The 14528-nt window shown below is 44.7% G+C and overlaps 6 protein-coding genes across 6 annotated transcripts; 4 read left to right on the top strand and 2 right to left on the bottom strand.

The window, feature by feature from the left end:
- Window positions 1–154: 154 nt before the first annotated feature.
- LAJ45_04448 (uncharacterized protein) lies at window positions 155–534 on the top strand (the record flags this gene model as incomplete). The annotated part of the gene is made up of 3 exons (XM_046114028.1): window positions 155–235; window positions 305–388; window positions 445–534. The coding sequence occupies 3 exons, from the start codon at window positions 155–157 to the stop codon at window positions 532–534; spliced, it is 255 nt and encodes an 84-aa protein (XP_045972550.1).
- A 442-nt stretch (window positions 535–976) lies between these two features.
- On the bottom strand, window positions 977–5343 carry LAJ45_04447 (uncharacterized protein; the record flags this gene model as incomplete). The annotated part of the gene is made up of 9 exons (XM_046114027.1): window positions 977–1636; window positions 1690–1952; window positions 2008–2678; window positions 2734–3076; window positions 3133–3289; window positions 3339–3874; window positions 3963–4055; window positions 4116–5073; window positions 5179–5343. 9 exons carry the CDS (start codon window positions 5341–5343, stop codon window positions 977–979), a joined length of 3846 nt encoding a protein of 1281 aa, XP_045972549.1.
- Window positions 5344–6118: 775 nt separating this feature from the next.
- LAJ45_04446 (uncharacterized protein) lies at window positions 6119–6880 on the bottom strand (the record flags this gene model as incomplete). Its single annotated transcript, XM_046114026.1, has 5 exons — window positions 6119–6177; window positions 6233–6407; window positions 6503–6519; window positions 6644–6716; window positions 6875–6880. The coding sequence occupies 5 exons, from the start codon at window positions 6878–6880 to the stop codon at window positions 6119–6121; spliced, it is 330 nt and encodes a 109-aa protein (XP_045972548.1).
- Window positions 6881–7230: 350 nt separating this feature from the next.
- On the top strand, window positions 7231–10812 carry LAJ45_04445 (uncharacterized protein; the record flags this gene model as incomplete). Its single annotated transcript, XM_046114025.1, has 8 exons — window positions 7231–7926; window positions 7988–8078; window positions 8130–8489; window positions 8539–9243; window positions 9302–9543; window positions 9604–9957; window positions 10011–10722; window positions 10781–10812. 8 exons carry the CDS (start codon window positions 7231–7233, stop codon window positions 10810–10812), a joined length of 3192 nt encoding a protein of 1063 aa, XP_045972547.1.
- A 1097-nt stretch (window positions 10813–11909) lies between these two features.
- Window positions 11910–12498, top strand: LAJ45_04444 (uncharacterized protein; the record flags this gene model as incomplete). Its single annotated transcript, XM_046114024.1, has 3 exons — window positions 11910–11954; window positions 12016–12282; window positions 12352–12498. The coding sequence occupies 3 exons, from the start codon at window positions 11910–11912 to the stop codon at window positions 12496–12498; spliced, it is 459 nt and encodes a 152-aa protein (XP_045972546.1).
- Window positions 12499–13105: 607 nt separating this feature from the next.
- On the top strand, window positions 13106–14400 carry LAJ45_04443 (uncharacterized protein; the record flags this gene model as incomplete). Its single annotated transcript, XM_046114023.1, has 4 exons — window positions 13106–13160; window positions 13214–13789; window positions 13884–13991; window positions 14072–14400. 4 exons carry the CDS (start codon window positions 13106–13108, stop codon window positions 14398–14400), a joined length of 1068 nt encoding a protein of 355 aa, XP_045972545.1.
- Between the last annotated feature and the right edge of the window lie 128 nt (window positions 14401–14528).

The raw sequence follows: 14528 nt of genomic DNA, 5'->3' as shown, positions 1-14528 counted from the left end.
TTAGCTGCAAGCCAGTATGCGAGGGAAGTTCCTAGGAGCGGCTAAAGCAGCCCTGAAAATTGTTGTTGCTTGTCGTGGGTGATTATTGTTGTGGTGGAGGAGGGGTTCTAAACGGAGGTGCGAATGGATGTTGGTCGGTTACGTGCAGCAATTAATGGTCAAGGTGTCAGCCCCATTTGCTTCCTCGTACAACAACAGCTATCTAAGGGTAATCAAAAACGGACAACTTCCCATGGTAAGCAAATCCCACTACTTTAGGTTGGTAGGTCGAACTAAATGAATCGCCTTTTCCGGTATCGCACAGGCATCTTTCGAACTTCCAAACCTCCGCAAGCTCTTTGCTGCTTCGCGAAGTGAGCAAGAAGAGAGTGCATACAGTAGGACGGCGGTCAGTCACCCAATAGTTGCGATTTGTTTTGTTTACTAATTCAAGTTCTTGTAAAGTTCTATAATCTACTCTTCTTTGTGACCTCTATCGCTGCATTTAGTTTCGCTGCCCAGAGACTTGCGCCGGCGAAGAATATGGGGAGATAATATTATCATGATCGATGAATAACATACATGTTACACTAGTACTACTACTCGCAATGTCCTGGCGTTTTTGGACGTGACCAATATTGCATACCATACAAAAATACGCCAAACTTCTGATTTTTTGGTGTATGCAATAGTGGCCCAGTTTAAAAACGTCAGGACATTGCGAGTACATGTACTACATGTATGCACATATTTCTTTGAATGCCAAGGCTTGTCTTCGCTGCGTGGGAGTCCAGGGCTGGGATACATGTATCTAGTATATCAGGTCGGTGACAGCAATACATTATACGTAGCAATAAGTACATGTATATAGGAGGTAATATTTAAAAGAACTCTTGTATACCATAAATCCACCATATCTAGCAGTTTATAGGCCTTTTACAAGTATCAGTGGACATAACTTCATGTAGCTACACCTCCAGAGCATTAAAATGATATTTTACAATACACCGATCCCATCAAACGGCTTTACCACGGGTGCAATTCTTTTGGTACCTGTAGTAATCTCCCCTCTCTCACCTTCTTCCATAATCCTAGACCCTTCTTCAAAAACCTCTTTAACACATCCAGTCAATTGTTCTAGTATCTCCTCCATCTGTGTCTGCAGCGCTACAGCCCGTTCTCTCATGCGCCTTCTCACCAATCCTTGCAACAGCCGCTTGGTCTCTGCTCTAATGGTGTCCAGCCTTTCGATCATCCTTCCAATAGAGTTGATAAGATACTCTTCTTCATAAATACTTCCCTTCTTTCCCCTAGCCCTCTTCCTCTCCTCTCTTTTCCTGTTCTTTGATGTCCGTCTAGACGCACCAGTCTGAGCCGTAACGCCGGTCTTGCCAGTGTACCGAGTGAACAGGGATGCGGAGGTAGAAACGTTAGTTGGTGCAAGAGAAACATCATCAGGTGCATCTTCTTCGGCCACACCATCAAAATAAGCAAGAGGATTCTCTTCCTTTTTAGCCCGGAGCTCTCTCAAACGATTTACTTGAGCAATTAATTGTGCTTTGCAATCAGCAATAAGCTCTGAGGTTTGGGCAAACCCTTCTCCCAGCCCGGGATCTACAACGCTTTCAAGGAGCTCTGATTTTCCCTGTTTCCCGATCTGTAACTAGATTAGAATTGCGAGCTAAAAGAAATATAGTGGATGGCACATACCAGCCTCATTGCTTCGCCGATATAGCAACCTTTACAAAGAACCCTCGCTGCTTCTGTAACATCATTTCGGTATTCGATATGAATCGTTGCAGCCTCTATGTACTCCTTTGCGTCGAGGAGAGTTTCGGCGAGTGAAGAACTCAATTCATCAAGCTCATCCTGTGAAAATGGTACTTGACTCGCTGAAAATAACGCCTCCTGCCACATTCCGGCACTGCGATAACAGCTAACTGCGTTTGAATAATCCCCAAGAAACTCGTAACCTATGTCCAATTATGTAAGCTTAGAAGGTAATAATTAAAGAGACCAGTAGCATACAAAGTCCGGCGTCAGGGTATCGCGATGCACCCTCAAGGTATGTCGCGTAGAGACTCATTATGACCTTGAGCTTTTCCTGGTTGTATTTAAAAAGATCCAATGCCGTCTGGTAGAGCTCATGTTTGATAACATAGCCACTCATCTCGGAAAATGCGACATCCCCAAGTGCATGTAAATAACCGCAAGCCTTTGTAAAACGACCCAAATGATCGTCAATGGTGAACATTCGTCTTGTATTTTCCATTTCCTGCAGACTTTGTAGGAATGGTAAATACTCGCGAGGATCCTTTTGTGACTGCTGTGCAACCATCAAAGTAAGATCCAAGTCGTACAAACCAAGGGCGTTATCATATAGCTTGTTAACATCCGACAAGAAACAAACATGTGTTATTGCTTGTTCGGCAAGTTCTAGATTTTCTTCGCGAAGCTTTCCAATTAGTAGTAATGCTGCATCATGATCCGGGGGTGATTTACAGACATAGGCTGTGATAATGTTCTGAAGGTTTGTAGCAAGTCGGTTCTTCAAAAGAACTCTCAGAAATGCTTCGCAGATCTTATTGACTTTGGATTTCGACGGGTCCACTGAAATTCCGTATACAGGAAGAGCGGGTTCAGTAGCTTCTGCAGCTAACAATGTCTCACGATACATTGTTTTAGACACGTCTTCCTCTCTAAAGCAGTAAATTGTAAGTATGCGAATCAAAATCCTAAAAAAATAGAACCCACCGAATTTGTGATAGGAAAAGATCGATGTGTTCAATGTTTTTGACCTGGTCTACGAACAACTCGATGCTCTCCAAAAACTGTGCTGGTGCATGATCGTGCAAAATGTTAAGGTCGACGCGATGGTTCCGACATGCTGAGAATGCCCTTCTATAGTGCTTAACTTCAATACTTCTACGCACTCCAGCAAGAACAAGGGCACGGGGGAAAATAGTTTCGAGGTTTCCTCGTGGCATCTGCAATGTTAAAGAGAAGCTTGTCGGCATTACATGAATTATGCGGGAGCCTCTTTCAACGTTACGACAACGTTCATCACCAGTTGGGTCATCTGGTGGCACTTCCAGATCTAAAATCCCTCGATAAATAACAATCTCCATTTCCAGGAACAAGAATCTTTGATACCTTTAAAATCTCCGTGAAGATGAACGAATTTCAGGAAGTGTTGTGTAGTGGTAAAAATAAGGTGTGCTGAGGTAACAGCGAATGAAGTACAATTTGGCACTATCATCCTATCATTGACGTATAATCGCCCATTTTGAGATAGCCCAAATACAACATTCTAACGAAGTCAGAAAACTATTCTCTACTTATCTGTTGAGGGCACTTACTTGCTCATCGAAAATAGCCACCTGAACCCAAGGACAAATACTAGGAAGTCTACAAATTCGATCCACTGTGTGATTTCGCGGATTATACAAAGAGACGTTGCCCTGGTTATCCTCGTAGAAAAAACTTACAAGTTCCGGTACGGCGCCGAGCCTTAAAACAGTAACATTTTCAGGAAGCCTAAACGTATTTGTAGACTCGGTAGGCCCTGAATGAGGAATAGAGATGGTTTGTAGAACACTGCTTCCGTCTTCGTCATAAACGATGCCTAAGGTCTCTTCGTCGAGAAATGATATTTGACGATAACTGGAGAAACCCTCAAGTTCCAATATTCTTTGAAAGGTCTCTGGCTCGGAAATAAGTCTCTGTTTTTCAAACTTCCACGTGATCAAATCTATGCAATCACCCCTCAACACCACAATACGACAGCCACTGGGGCTGATAGCAACGTCCGTTGGTGTTGATCCTAAGGCTACTTCCCGGAAAGACATGGGTGGTGGGATATTGGCGATACGCAGGGGCGTGAGTTTAAGTGTGGCTACATTTCAATAAAAGAATAGTGAGCCTTTGCATGACATGAGGTACTCTAGAGTAGATGTATTGACAGCGCCATCGCTATTTCTTACCTCCATCTACAACTGCCGCTATCCCGTAATCGTTGGGCGGCATGGACGATCCCGAAAAGACAGACCATATGAATTCGTGGGTAATAACCTTTTCTGGTTCCATCATTAGCTACTCCAATCCATTTTGGATTTCTGACGCGAGAAGATATGTACCTTTGGCACCGAGCGCCAGTTGAAGTGGTTTTTCGGGATGCCACTGTACGACCAAGTCCTGCAGCCCTACTTGCAACTCATCTGGAAATAGTAACTCTTGCTTGAGATACCAATGGTAATTGCCCGTACTCCATAATTGTACCTTATCCTTGAAACAGATCGCCAGCACAGACGAATCACCGTTCCACAACAATTCTAAGACCCTTTCTTCTTTCACCATTTCCGAGGGGATGCGTAGTGTGAACTCCCCATGACGAAGTCCATTACGCTCGAAAAATACCACATCCAGCCTGTCGGGGAACCGCTGAATACCTGCCATGAGGTTGCCAGCAGGCCGCCAACTCAGGGGACCTTCTAAGTTATCGACAGGCTCACTCACGCCATCGAGTGAGCCGTCCCTACTATACACTCGTATAAGTCTCCTCTGAGATGCCTCCACGGACGATATCGCTAGATATGCGCCGTCACCTCTCCAGCTAATTCTAGTAACGCCATCGTCGAGTGGACTTAAGACGCCCTCGTCGAACTTTTCTGGCACTGTGGGATCTTTCATTGCCTTTGCCCGCTTCCCCTTGAATTGTGTTTCTGACTTACCCCACCCTACGGATACATGTTTTGAAGCATTCAGATCGTTTGGCGAAAGAGTAACGTCGTTGATGGGCTCAAAATCTCGTGTCATCAAAAGAAACGTCGAGGCTCCAGTTGTGATGGCAAGAACTTCCTCATCAGAGGACCAGGCTGCAGCTGTGATCCCTTCATCGACAGATCCAACTATCTCGATTTTGTTTTCACCCGGCAGAGTGTCCTCCTTGACGATCACAATATCCCCACCAGAAAGGACTACGCAGGTGGAAAACGTGTCGCTGAAGTAATGCAGGTCGAGAACGCGATCGCAAGGCAGGGTAGGCGATGGGGAGGGTGCATCCCACGACGCAATATTGACCGCCTGACCGTTTTTCTACTCACCCGTAGTAGTCAGTATCGTGACTTCCCTTTCTGCAATACGAACAAAAAAAAAATTTAGAGAAAAAATAATGAGTTCCTGGATCGAATCGAATCGTACGGTAACACGTTTCAGCTCGATTAGAGCTTCTGCTTCACAAGGGCCATGAGTGCATATGAGAGAGTCGGCGCTGGAGTCCCAGGCTACTGCGGTGAGAGGCAGGTCAGGCACCTCGGTGGAGGAGACGCCGACAACAGAGCGCTCGATCGCGAGGAGGTTGCGCATCTTGGAGTAGAAGGGAGATCGAACCTTGAAGGTTGCAGCTGTGCTGTCTGTTGTATTCTGCGTGTCGTCACGTCACTGAGGGAGGGGCAACGCCCAAAACCCAAATACCCCGCCATGGAATCCAGAGCCGCACCAACACAAAAAATACGCTCCGTGACCCGGTCACAGCAAAAGAAAAATATCGATCGCCCATGTAGGGCTCTCGTCTCTAGGGTTCACCTAACCCCTATACCCGCACCCAATACCTCTCTACTAGTAGAAAGTGCTCGGTAGCTGGTAATAATTGAGTAATCATGTAATGAACATGTGAGGAAAAGGTTTCGGACTCTGGAGCTTCTTTATATGATTCTCTAATTGTGCTGATATCCCAAATTTACAACCAGTGTGTTTAGAAATTACTTTACATTCGTGGCAACCGTAAAACCAACCCATATGTAATACCATGAGACTACGATCAACTGAGGATACAGTTTAGATTAGTCTAACAGAGATAATCTGGGTGGTTGAAAAAGCAAATAGAATCTTAAGTTCCATAAACCGGGAAGGCGGGAGATCCAGCGACGGGCCGCCTCCAGTTCCGGCTGCATTCACCTCGCTCCCCTGACACACATTGCACCTGCGAGAAACTGTACAGAAAAAAACGACTCGATTCTACTCTACTATGCAATTCCCAACATGTATGTAATAAAGAAAGTGCTTTCTTGCATTTGACCCGCAGCCTAGCGGGTACCTAATACAAATTGGATATATTGCATCTAGACACCGGCGGCCAAATCTATTGGTTCTTGGTGGTTTGCCAGACAGCAACTCCAAAGGGAAACCCGAAGCCAACAACTGCAAATGTATCAGCAATGTAAAGATCGATCATCGAACAATTAAGGTGACTAACCGCAGTACGAAAGGTATCTCAACCAGAAAAAGCGGGTCAGTGGGTTAAAGGGCAGGTTGCTCCTAGGGCCCTCGGGGTAATGGTAACCCCCCATACGAGCTGGGGTGGCGTGCAGGCCGCGGCGGGCGATCAGAGGTGCCTGAGAGGCAGCGCGGAAAGCAATTCTAGAAATCATCTGAAAAGTTTGAGTCCAGTACAGGTAAGCAATCGAGAAATGGCAGGAAGGATGCGTTGCAGGGAGTCGTCATGGAGAGGTTCGTGCACACGTACTTTGTGAAGTGATTGATCTAAAGCACCCAATTGACAGTCAGCGGGGTTAGCCACAGACAGGAACAGCATGATCGATGAACCGATGGACAAGAGCACTTAAGTGCATAAAATCACAGAGAAGTAAACTGGCAATACACTTACAGTTGAGAGGAGATGTATGCAGTAAGCAGTTCTGACGAGAAAAGGTGGTGGGAAAAGAGGATTGATCGACTGACTGATACAATCCACGAGGGAGTGAGGGTGGTTCGACTTATTGGACGTCAATTTGTTTAACGTGATATAAACTGCCCCCACGCAGCGTGTAATGCCGAACTCCGATAACCGAAAGCCCGATTTTCACTGAACTAAGAGGTCTGTGCGTAGGCAGCAAACCTTCATGCGGCTGTGGAAGTGAGGCGGATAGTAACCACTCACAGCCACTCAAAACGTGAATCTGTGATCTTCCAAAAAGCTAGTCTTTCTCAGACCCCGTTTGTCATCTGTGACCTGCCGTTCCCCCCGGTTTTCATCTGTTAGGATCGCAAGCGATAAGTGACCCTCCCAGAGCTTCTTCTTAGCACAGCGCCAAGAAGGAGAAAAAAGAGCACCCTAGCGTGTACCCGTACATATTCCCAAAGCCGCCGCCTACCCTTCAACGCTTTGTGTTTTCGATAACTTCTAAGCTCTCTCTCTGCACCACAAATTCTTTCTTTTCCATTCACCATTCATATCACTACCACTTCGTAGTCATGTTTGGCGGTGACGAACTATTTGACGTTTTCGACAATGATTCTGCAGACCTCCTCAAAAAACCTAGAAAAGATCGTTTTAAAAAGAGATACGCCAATGGAAGTGCACGACCGCCGGAGAAAGATGATTCTGATGCAGGATCAGTAACGGAACCTATGCTAGTAGATACAGAAAACGGAAGTGGTGCGGCAGCGAAAAGGCAGCGACGAGAAGGAGATCCTATTACAACTGACGCTTTCGAAATCGAGTCGGTGAGGGAAGTACCAGCTTCCAGCGGATTGGGCTCTCAAGAGATCGAGGGACAGTCTATCATCATCCCACATCAGGTCCGACACCAAGTCTCATTACCAACAGACTACAAGTATTTACCTATTGAGAATCACAAATTTGTTGATCCTCCAGCCCGGAAATATGAGTTCGAATTGGATCCATTCCAGAAAACCTCTGTAGCGGCGATTGAGCGTGGAGAAAGTGTTTTGGTCAGTGCACATACGAGTGCGGGAAAGACAGTCGTTGCAGAGTACGCCATTGCGCAGAGTTTACGAGAGAACCAAAGAGTCATCTACACCAGTCCTATAAAAGCGCTCAGTAACCAAAAATACCGAGAATTCTCTGCAGAGTTTGGTGATGTTGGATTAATGACTGGTGATACTACCATAAATCCTTCGGCGACATGTCTTGTGATGACAACTGAGGTATGTCATGTTTACAACGGTATCCGTATAGTCTTCAGGTATTTTTCTAAATCTCATATAGATTTTGCGGTCGATGTTATACAGGGGTTCTGAAGTGATGAGAGAGGTTCAATGGGTCATTTTCGACGAAATCCATTATATGAGAGATAAAGGTGAGTAATTGCTTAAATCTCTATATTTGACCGGTTGTTAATCTATCGTAGCTCGTGGTGTTGTTTGGGAGGAAACAATCATTCTCTTACCAGACAAGGTTCGCTACGTATTTTTGTCTGCTACCATTCCAAATGCCATGCAATTCGCCGAATGGATCTGCAAGACACATAATCAGCCGTGTCATGTTGTCTATACAGACTTCAGACCCACGCCATTACAAAATTATTTCTTCCCGGCCGGCGCGGATGGTATTCACCTTGTGGTTGATGAGAAGGGTGTATTCCGAGAAGACAATTTCCAAAAAGCTATGGGTTCGTTAGCGGACAAACAAGGTGATGATCCGGCAGATATCAATGGTCGCAGGGGTCACGGGAAGAAAAAATGGGCAACGAAAACCGGAGGGAACAAGAGTATGATTATACCCCCATCACCGAGAGAATCTTTCTGACACCATTAAAGGCGGCCCCTCAGATATTTACAAAATTGTTAAGATGATTATGGTCAAGAATTATAACCCAGTTATCGTCTTTTCCTTCAGTAAACGAGAGTGCGAAAGCCTGGCGCTCCAGATGAGTCAACTTGCCTTTAACGACGAAGCTGAAAAAGACATGGTTGGTAAAGTGTTCGGAAACGCAATTAGTTCGTTATCGGAGGAGGATCGGGGTCTTCCACAGATTCAACACATTTTACCACTTCTCCGCCGTGGTATTGGTATACATCATTCCGGATTACTTCCCATATTAAAGGAGGTCATTGAGATTCTCTTTCAAGAAGGGCTTATCAAGGTGCTGTTTGCCACCGAAACCTTTTCTATTGGATTGAACATGCCTGCAAAGACGGTAGTCTTTACGAGTGTACGCAAGTTCGATGGGAAAGAGCAGAGATGGGTGTCCCCTTCAGAGTTTGTTCAAATGTCGGGCCGTGCCGGTCGTCGCGGACTTGATGATCGTGGTATTGTTATTCTTATGATTGATGAGAAAATGGAACCTCATGTTGCCCGCGAAATTGTCAAAGGAGAACAGGATCGCCTCAACTCAGCCTTCTATCTCGGATATAATATGATCCTGAATTTGATGAGAGTCGAGGGCATCTCGCCTGAATATATGTTGGAGAAATGTTTTTTTCAGTTCCAAAATACCGCCGGTGTTTCGGGCTTAGAAAAGGGTAGGTCCCCAGTGCCATCTTCATAAATATAGAGGCTCTAATCATCTGCTCGTTTTAGAACTTGGCGACTTTGAAAATGAGAAATTAAACATGATTATCGAGGATGAGAGCGTTGTACGAGAGTATTACGATCTACGACAAAAGCTCGATACATACGCTAAAGACATGCGAGACGTTATTAACCACCCTAACTACTGCCTGCAATTCATGCAGCCTGGGAGATTAGTCAAGGTCAAATACCAAAACCATGACTTTGGATGGGGTGCTGTGGTTAATTATTCCAAGAGGATCCGTGGCAAGGTAAACAGCCAATCTTTAAAAATTTGTCACCGTCTCTAATAATAATGATACTCTGCATAGTCTCAAACTGAAGATTATCCACCTCAAGAATCATATGTCGTTGATGTCCTACTATGCCTCGCAGCTGATGCACCAACATCTGCCCGACCAGGCTTAGATCTCCCCCCTGGCGTCAAGCCCCCTGGACCTGGTGAAAGTGGGAAGATGGAGGTTGTTCCTGTGTTACTTTCCTGTCTCGAAGGAATTGCAGGTATCCGTATTTTTCTGCCCAAGGACATGAAGTCACAAGACCAGCGGAATACTGCAAGAAAGAACATCGATGAAGTGAAGAGACGCTTTGGCGATGGTATATCTGTGCTTGATCCTATTGAGAATATGGGTATCACAGATGAGTCTTTCAAGAATCTTCTTCGAGTATGTAATCTGCCACCATGATATTCCGATCCTATATCTGATCTTGAATTTAGAAAATCGAAGTTCTCGAATCGCGGTTATTGGGGAATCCTTTGCATAACTCTCCACGCCTTGAGGATCTTTATAACCGCTACAGCTTGAAGGTTGAAATCCAAGACAAGATCAGAGCGACAAAGAAAAAGATCACGATCGCCCACTCAATCATGCAACTAGACGAATTAAAATGTCGTAAACGTGTATTGAGGCGTCTTGGATTCATCGCCGGGGACGATGTCATTCAGATGAAAGCGAGAGTAGCTTGTGAGATCAGTACAGGAGATGAGCTACTCCTTGCTGAACTTCTCTTTAACCGCACTTTTAACGAGCTTACACCTGAGCAAATCGCAGCCCTCCTAAGTTGCTTTGTTTTTGAAGAAAACAGCAAAACTGATGCGAAACTCCAAGATGACCTCGCAAAACCGTTTCAAGAGCTACAGTCGCAAGCCCGGCTCATTGCTAAGATCTCAGCAGAGAGCAAGCTCCCAGTTTCGGAGGACGAATATGTTCAAAAGTTCAAACCACAACTGATGGAAGTTGTTTATACCTGGTCGAAAGGAGCTTCGTTCGCTTCCATCTGCAAAATGACAGATGTATACGAAGGAAGCTTAATTCGCATGTTTAGGCGCCTAGAGGAATTACTGAGGCAGATGAGCCTAGCAGCGAAAGTTATGGGCAGCACTGAATTGGAAGAGAAGTTTGATCAATCGCTTGAAAAAGTTAAGAGAGGTATACACTCGCTCTGTCCAACCACAATAGTGTGGAGTAATAACTAACCGTGTATTAGATATCGTAAACGCAGGTTCTCTCTATCTGTAAGATTTTTAGCTTTGCGCTGTGGATTCCCCGGTGAAATACTTCACCTTCTCGCTCGTTTGAGATGACGCAAGGGGGGTTTTGGGGGAGGTTGGGGGGGGTCAAAATTAAACCCATTTATCTGGTGTTTATTTTCTTTACAACATGCTTTCAACGCATAATTTCTTACCCTGTAGTAGAAACATTCCCCTTCCTTTGTCTTTTGGGGTCGAAGCGTTACGGTACGCTTCTGGGATTGCATATAGTAATTTTACCTATTGATGGCCTTTGGTATTATGCACCAAACCAAACTACGAGAACCGTGAAAAAAGCAAAGTTGGGCCGATCAATTTCTTTATATCATGGTTTATCACTCGATACTCGACTTACACTTACACATAGATAAATATACATTACATGTATGTATGTACCCAGTCGAATCTCCCTATAAGGGTAGAGTAGGTACCGGGTGTTGAGGGTAAGTGATCAGAATCTGATAAGTGAATGTTACGGTGAATAGGTGTATTTGTCTTATCAGATTCTGATCACTTTTCGCTACACCCTAGTACATACATGTGCATGTATGTACGTATTGTATGTAATAAGAATACTCGCCCTATAAGGATACGACCTCTCGGTCCTTATTAGGCACAAACCGACCCTTAATATAAGGGTACCGATTTCCGGCCCCGAGCGTACATTTATAGGGAGATTCGACTGTACTAGGGTGTAGCGAAAAGTGATCAGAATCTGATAAGACAAATACACCTATTCACCGCAACATTCACTTATCAGATTCTGATCAGATTCTGATCACTTACCCTCAACACCCGGTACATGGTTAACTACAATAAGTGATAATGATTCCTCTAGTATTTACATACCTACACCATAATCTTGTAATGCAGCGCTGAATCGTCCTGGTGATGCACCCGCGGTAGTTCAGAGGCTTCGTTTAAACGTGCATGCTATATATAGTACATGTATTGTACTAGTATTTAGGTGTGGTGTGTTAGCGCAGCGTTACCCTGAGTCGGAAAAACGTTTTTCCGCACCCGTCTAACCTCACTCCAAGTAAGCTAGCTCACATATTGGAAAGCTCCCCAAAACAACCACTGACCATGTCTTCCACACGGATTGCCTGTATTGCCATCATCGGAAAGAACGTATGCAGCTGTCATTGGTTTATCTTATCTCCCCATACTCACTAACATTCTCGTTACTCAGAACTCACCGCTCCATCTTTCACCTTTCCCCGCGACTTCAAATACCCTCAAATATCATTTTCTTACCCATGCAACCCTCGATGTATTCCAAGCTCGATTACCACTCAAGAGCAATGGTGATAGCGACTTCGGACTACTTTATAGTGTCGACGAAGGTCTTGCAGCATATGGATGGTTGACAAATACGGGGGTTAAGATTATTGTTGTGGTAGATGTGGGAGGCGGGGGGGCTGGAACACCAGCAATGAAGGATGGGGAGCTTAAACCGGTGTGTTACCCTCTCCAAGAAAAGTTCTTGGTATGAGGAGGATTTTGGGGGACTAATTTGATAAAATAGGTATTCCGGGCATTGCAGACAGCGTACATCCAGCTCGTTTGTAATCCGTTCTACGAGAACGATGAGGCGAAACCGATAACCAGTAAACGGTTTATTGAAGAGGTTAAAAGAATTGGCGAAAACTGGACCCCGGGTTTTGCACTATAAAAACTGGGGGAGTTACGGAATAGGGTTTGAGAGGGTTAGCCTGGTTTCTTTTTCTATCGCTCCCTTCCTTTGGGAGACAGAGCTCCAGAGGGCGCCCGGGGTCGCCTGTAAAATTGTATAAAGTTTCCTACATAAGTTTAGTTCAATAATTATTTAGCGATTACATGTAATTGGTACATTTGGCTGACGATTCTATGAATCATGTGATCCCATATCGGCACGGAGCCTTAAGTATCCAGCGCATAGCCTTCTCAAAATAATACTTCATCAATTCTGATTCAGTGCTTCACTACCGCATACCACACTTTATGAATTTCGATTTGGCACTTCGACACTGAGACTTGGTACTCTCAAGAGCCTAGTTTGGCACTAATCACGGAGTATGATTTGGTTAGGAGGTATATAGAAGTATTATTTTGATAATAGAGTGTTCGGACTTGGCTAGCTTATTGGCAGCTAGCGATTTTGGGGGGTCTACCCTCGTGATACATACCATATTTTGGGTTTAGTGCACTCGATAGCGTCCTCGAAAACACACGAAAAGATAAATACGTACATGTATCTACTAATGTCCTCGGAAACAGAAGCAATCAATTGCACCACACGAATGACCAGCACTGCCTCGCTGAGTCCGTGGCACCTAGAGCCTTCGGTAAATGCATGTACCTAACGTACTCAATCATAACTTCAAATTAATGAACGGGGGTCTAGGTAGCTCCCCGCATTGTGCAGTACTGCCACATGGTCCATCTATATTCTTCTCCACATAAACATATTTGCGATAAGAGGCAGATCACGAGAATTCTGAGAATTCAGCCCACCACCGCACCGCAAGCTACAATTATGAATCACTACGATATGTACCCTCAAGTCCAGTCAGGAGAAGAGGAAGAGATTAATCGAGCCGTACGCACCGCCAAAGAAAAATCTATCCGGCGCAGAAAGCAAATGACGGTCGCAGCCGAATTCTGTAGCATCGTTGCCCTTGGCTCGCTCGTCATGGTGCTCCTAGGGAGCACACACGTCAATAATGTACTGGACGATATCTGGTTCATGAGGGTCAAATCCAATTCTCCGTTTCCGAAACACAACCCGCTATATAAGGATGTATTCTTGGATGGAATTGGGAATATTAATGCAGCCCAGATGCCACACTTTTACCAGGTTGGTTTGTGGAACTATTGCGAGGGATTTGATGGGATTGGGATTACATATTGTTCAACACCGACTCCCGCGCACTATTTCAACCCGGTGGAGAGTATGTTAAAGAAGGCTGTGCCTGCTAAATATGGCAAGTTTTTGACTTCCCAAGCTTGAGAAGAAGAAGAAGTTGTTAAGGTAGCGTGGTGTGTCGTTAATACGTCAATCCTGCCCGATATTTACAGAACCCAAGGGAATGGCTAAGGCCCTTAAAAACGCACAACGACCAAGCAAATGTATGTATGTGTGCTTTGTTCTTGGGGGAGTATTCAGTCTTATGTCTCTTGTAATGGGTAAGTCTCTAAAGATCTCAGTCAGATTCTCCAGATTGTAAAGTCCATCAGTCTGACCACATATCATAACTACCGCTCAGACTGGCTCTCTGTCATGGTTTCTCGCAATTACATCTTGACATCTGTCTTTGCGTTATGTGCAGCTTGCTTCACATTGATTTCAGCGATCACCTCCTGTCAATTATTCATAAAGTTCTGGCTCTGGCTTGGATCAACACCTGACCTTAAAGTCTACGCTGAGTTGGGGGTTAAAATGTACAGCTGTACTTGGATGTCTTTCATTTTCTCTTCAATTGCGTTTATATTACATGTCAAGGTTTCGGCACACGAAAGTGCTGGGAAGCCAGGATGGAAGTTTGAACAATGTCATGGTGAGGAACATTTATCTGCAGTATCGCGGGATTTCTAGCAAGTATAGTAGATATAATATATATACAAATCGGGGTCGCACTAACCTGCACCAAACATGGTGCAATTGATATGGAAGAATTTGCAATCCATTAACTCTAGCTAAGCTAGTGAATATTATACCGCATT

This window comes from Morchella importuna (assembly GCF_003444635.1).
Source record: "Morchella importuna strain M04M26 chromosome Unknown Morimp01GS011, whole genome shotgun sequence".
NCBI lineage: Eukaryota > Fungi > Ascomycota > Pezizomycetes > Pezizales > Morchellaceae > Morchella > Morchella importuna.
The sequence above is the reverse complement of the archived record's forward strand: the minus strand, read 5'-3'. Positions and strand labels throughout refer to the sequence as shown.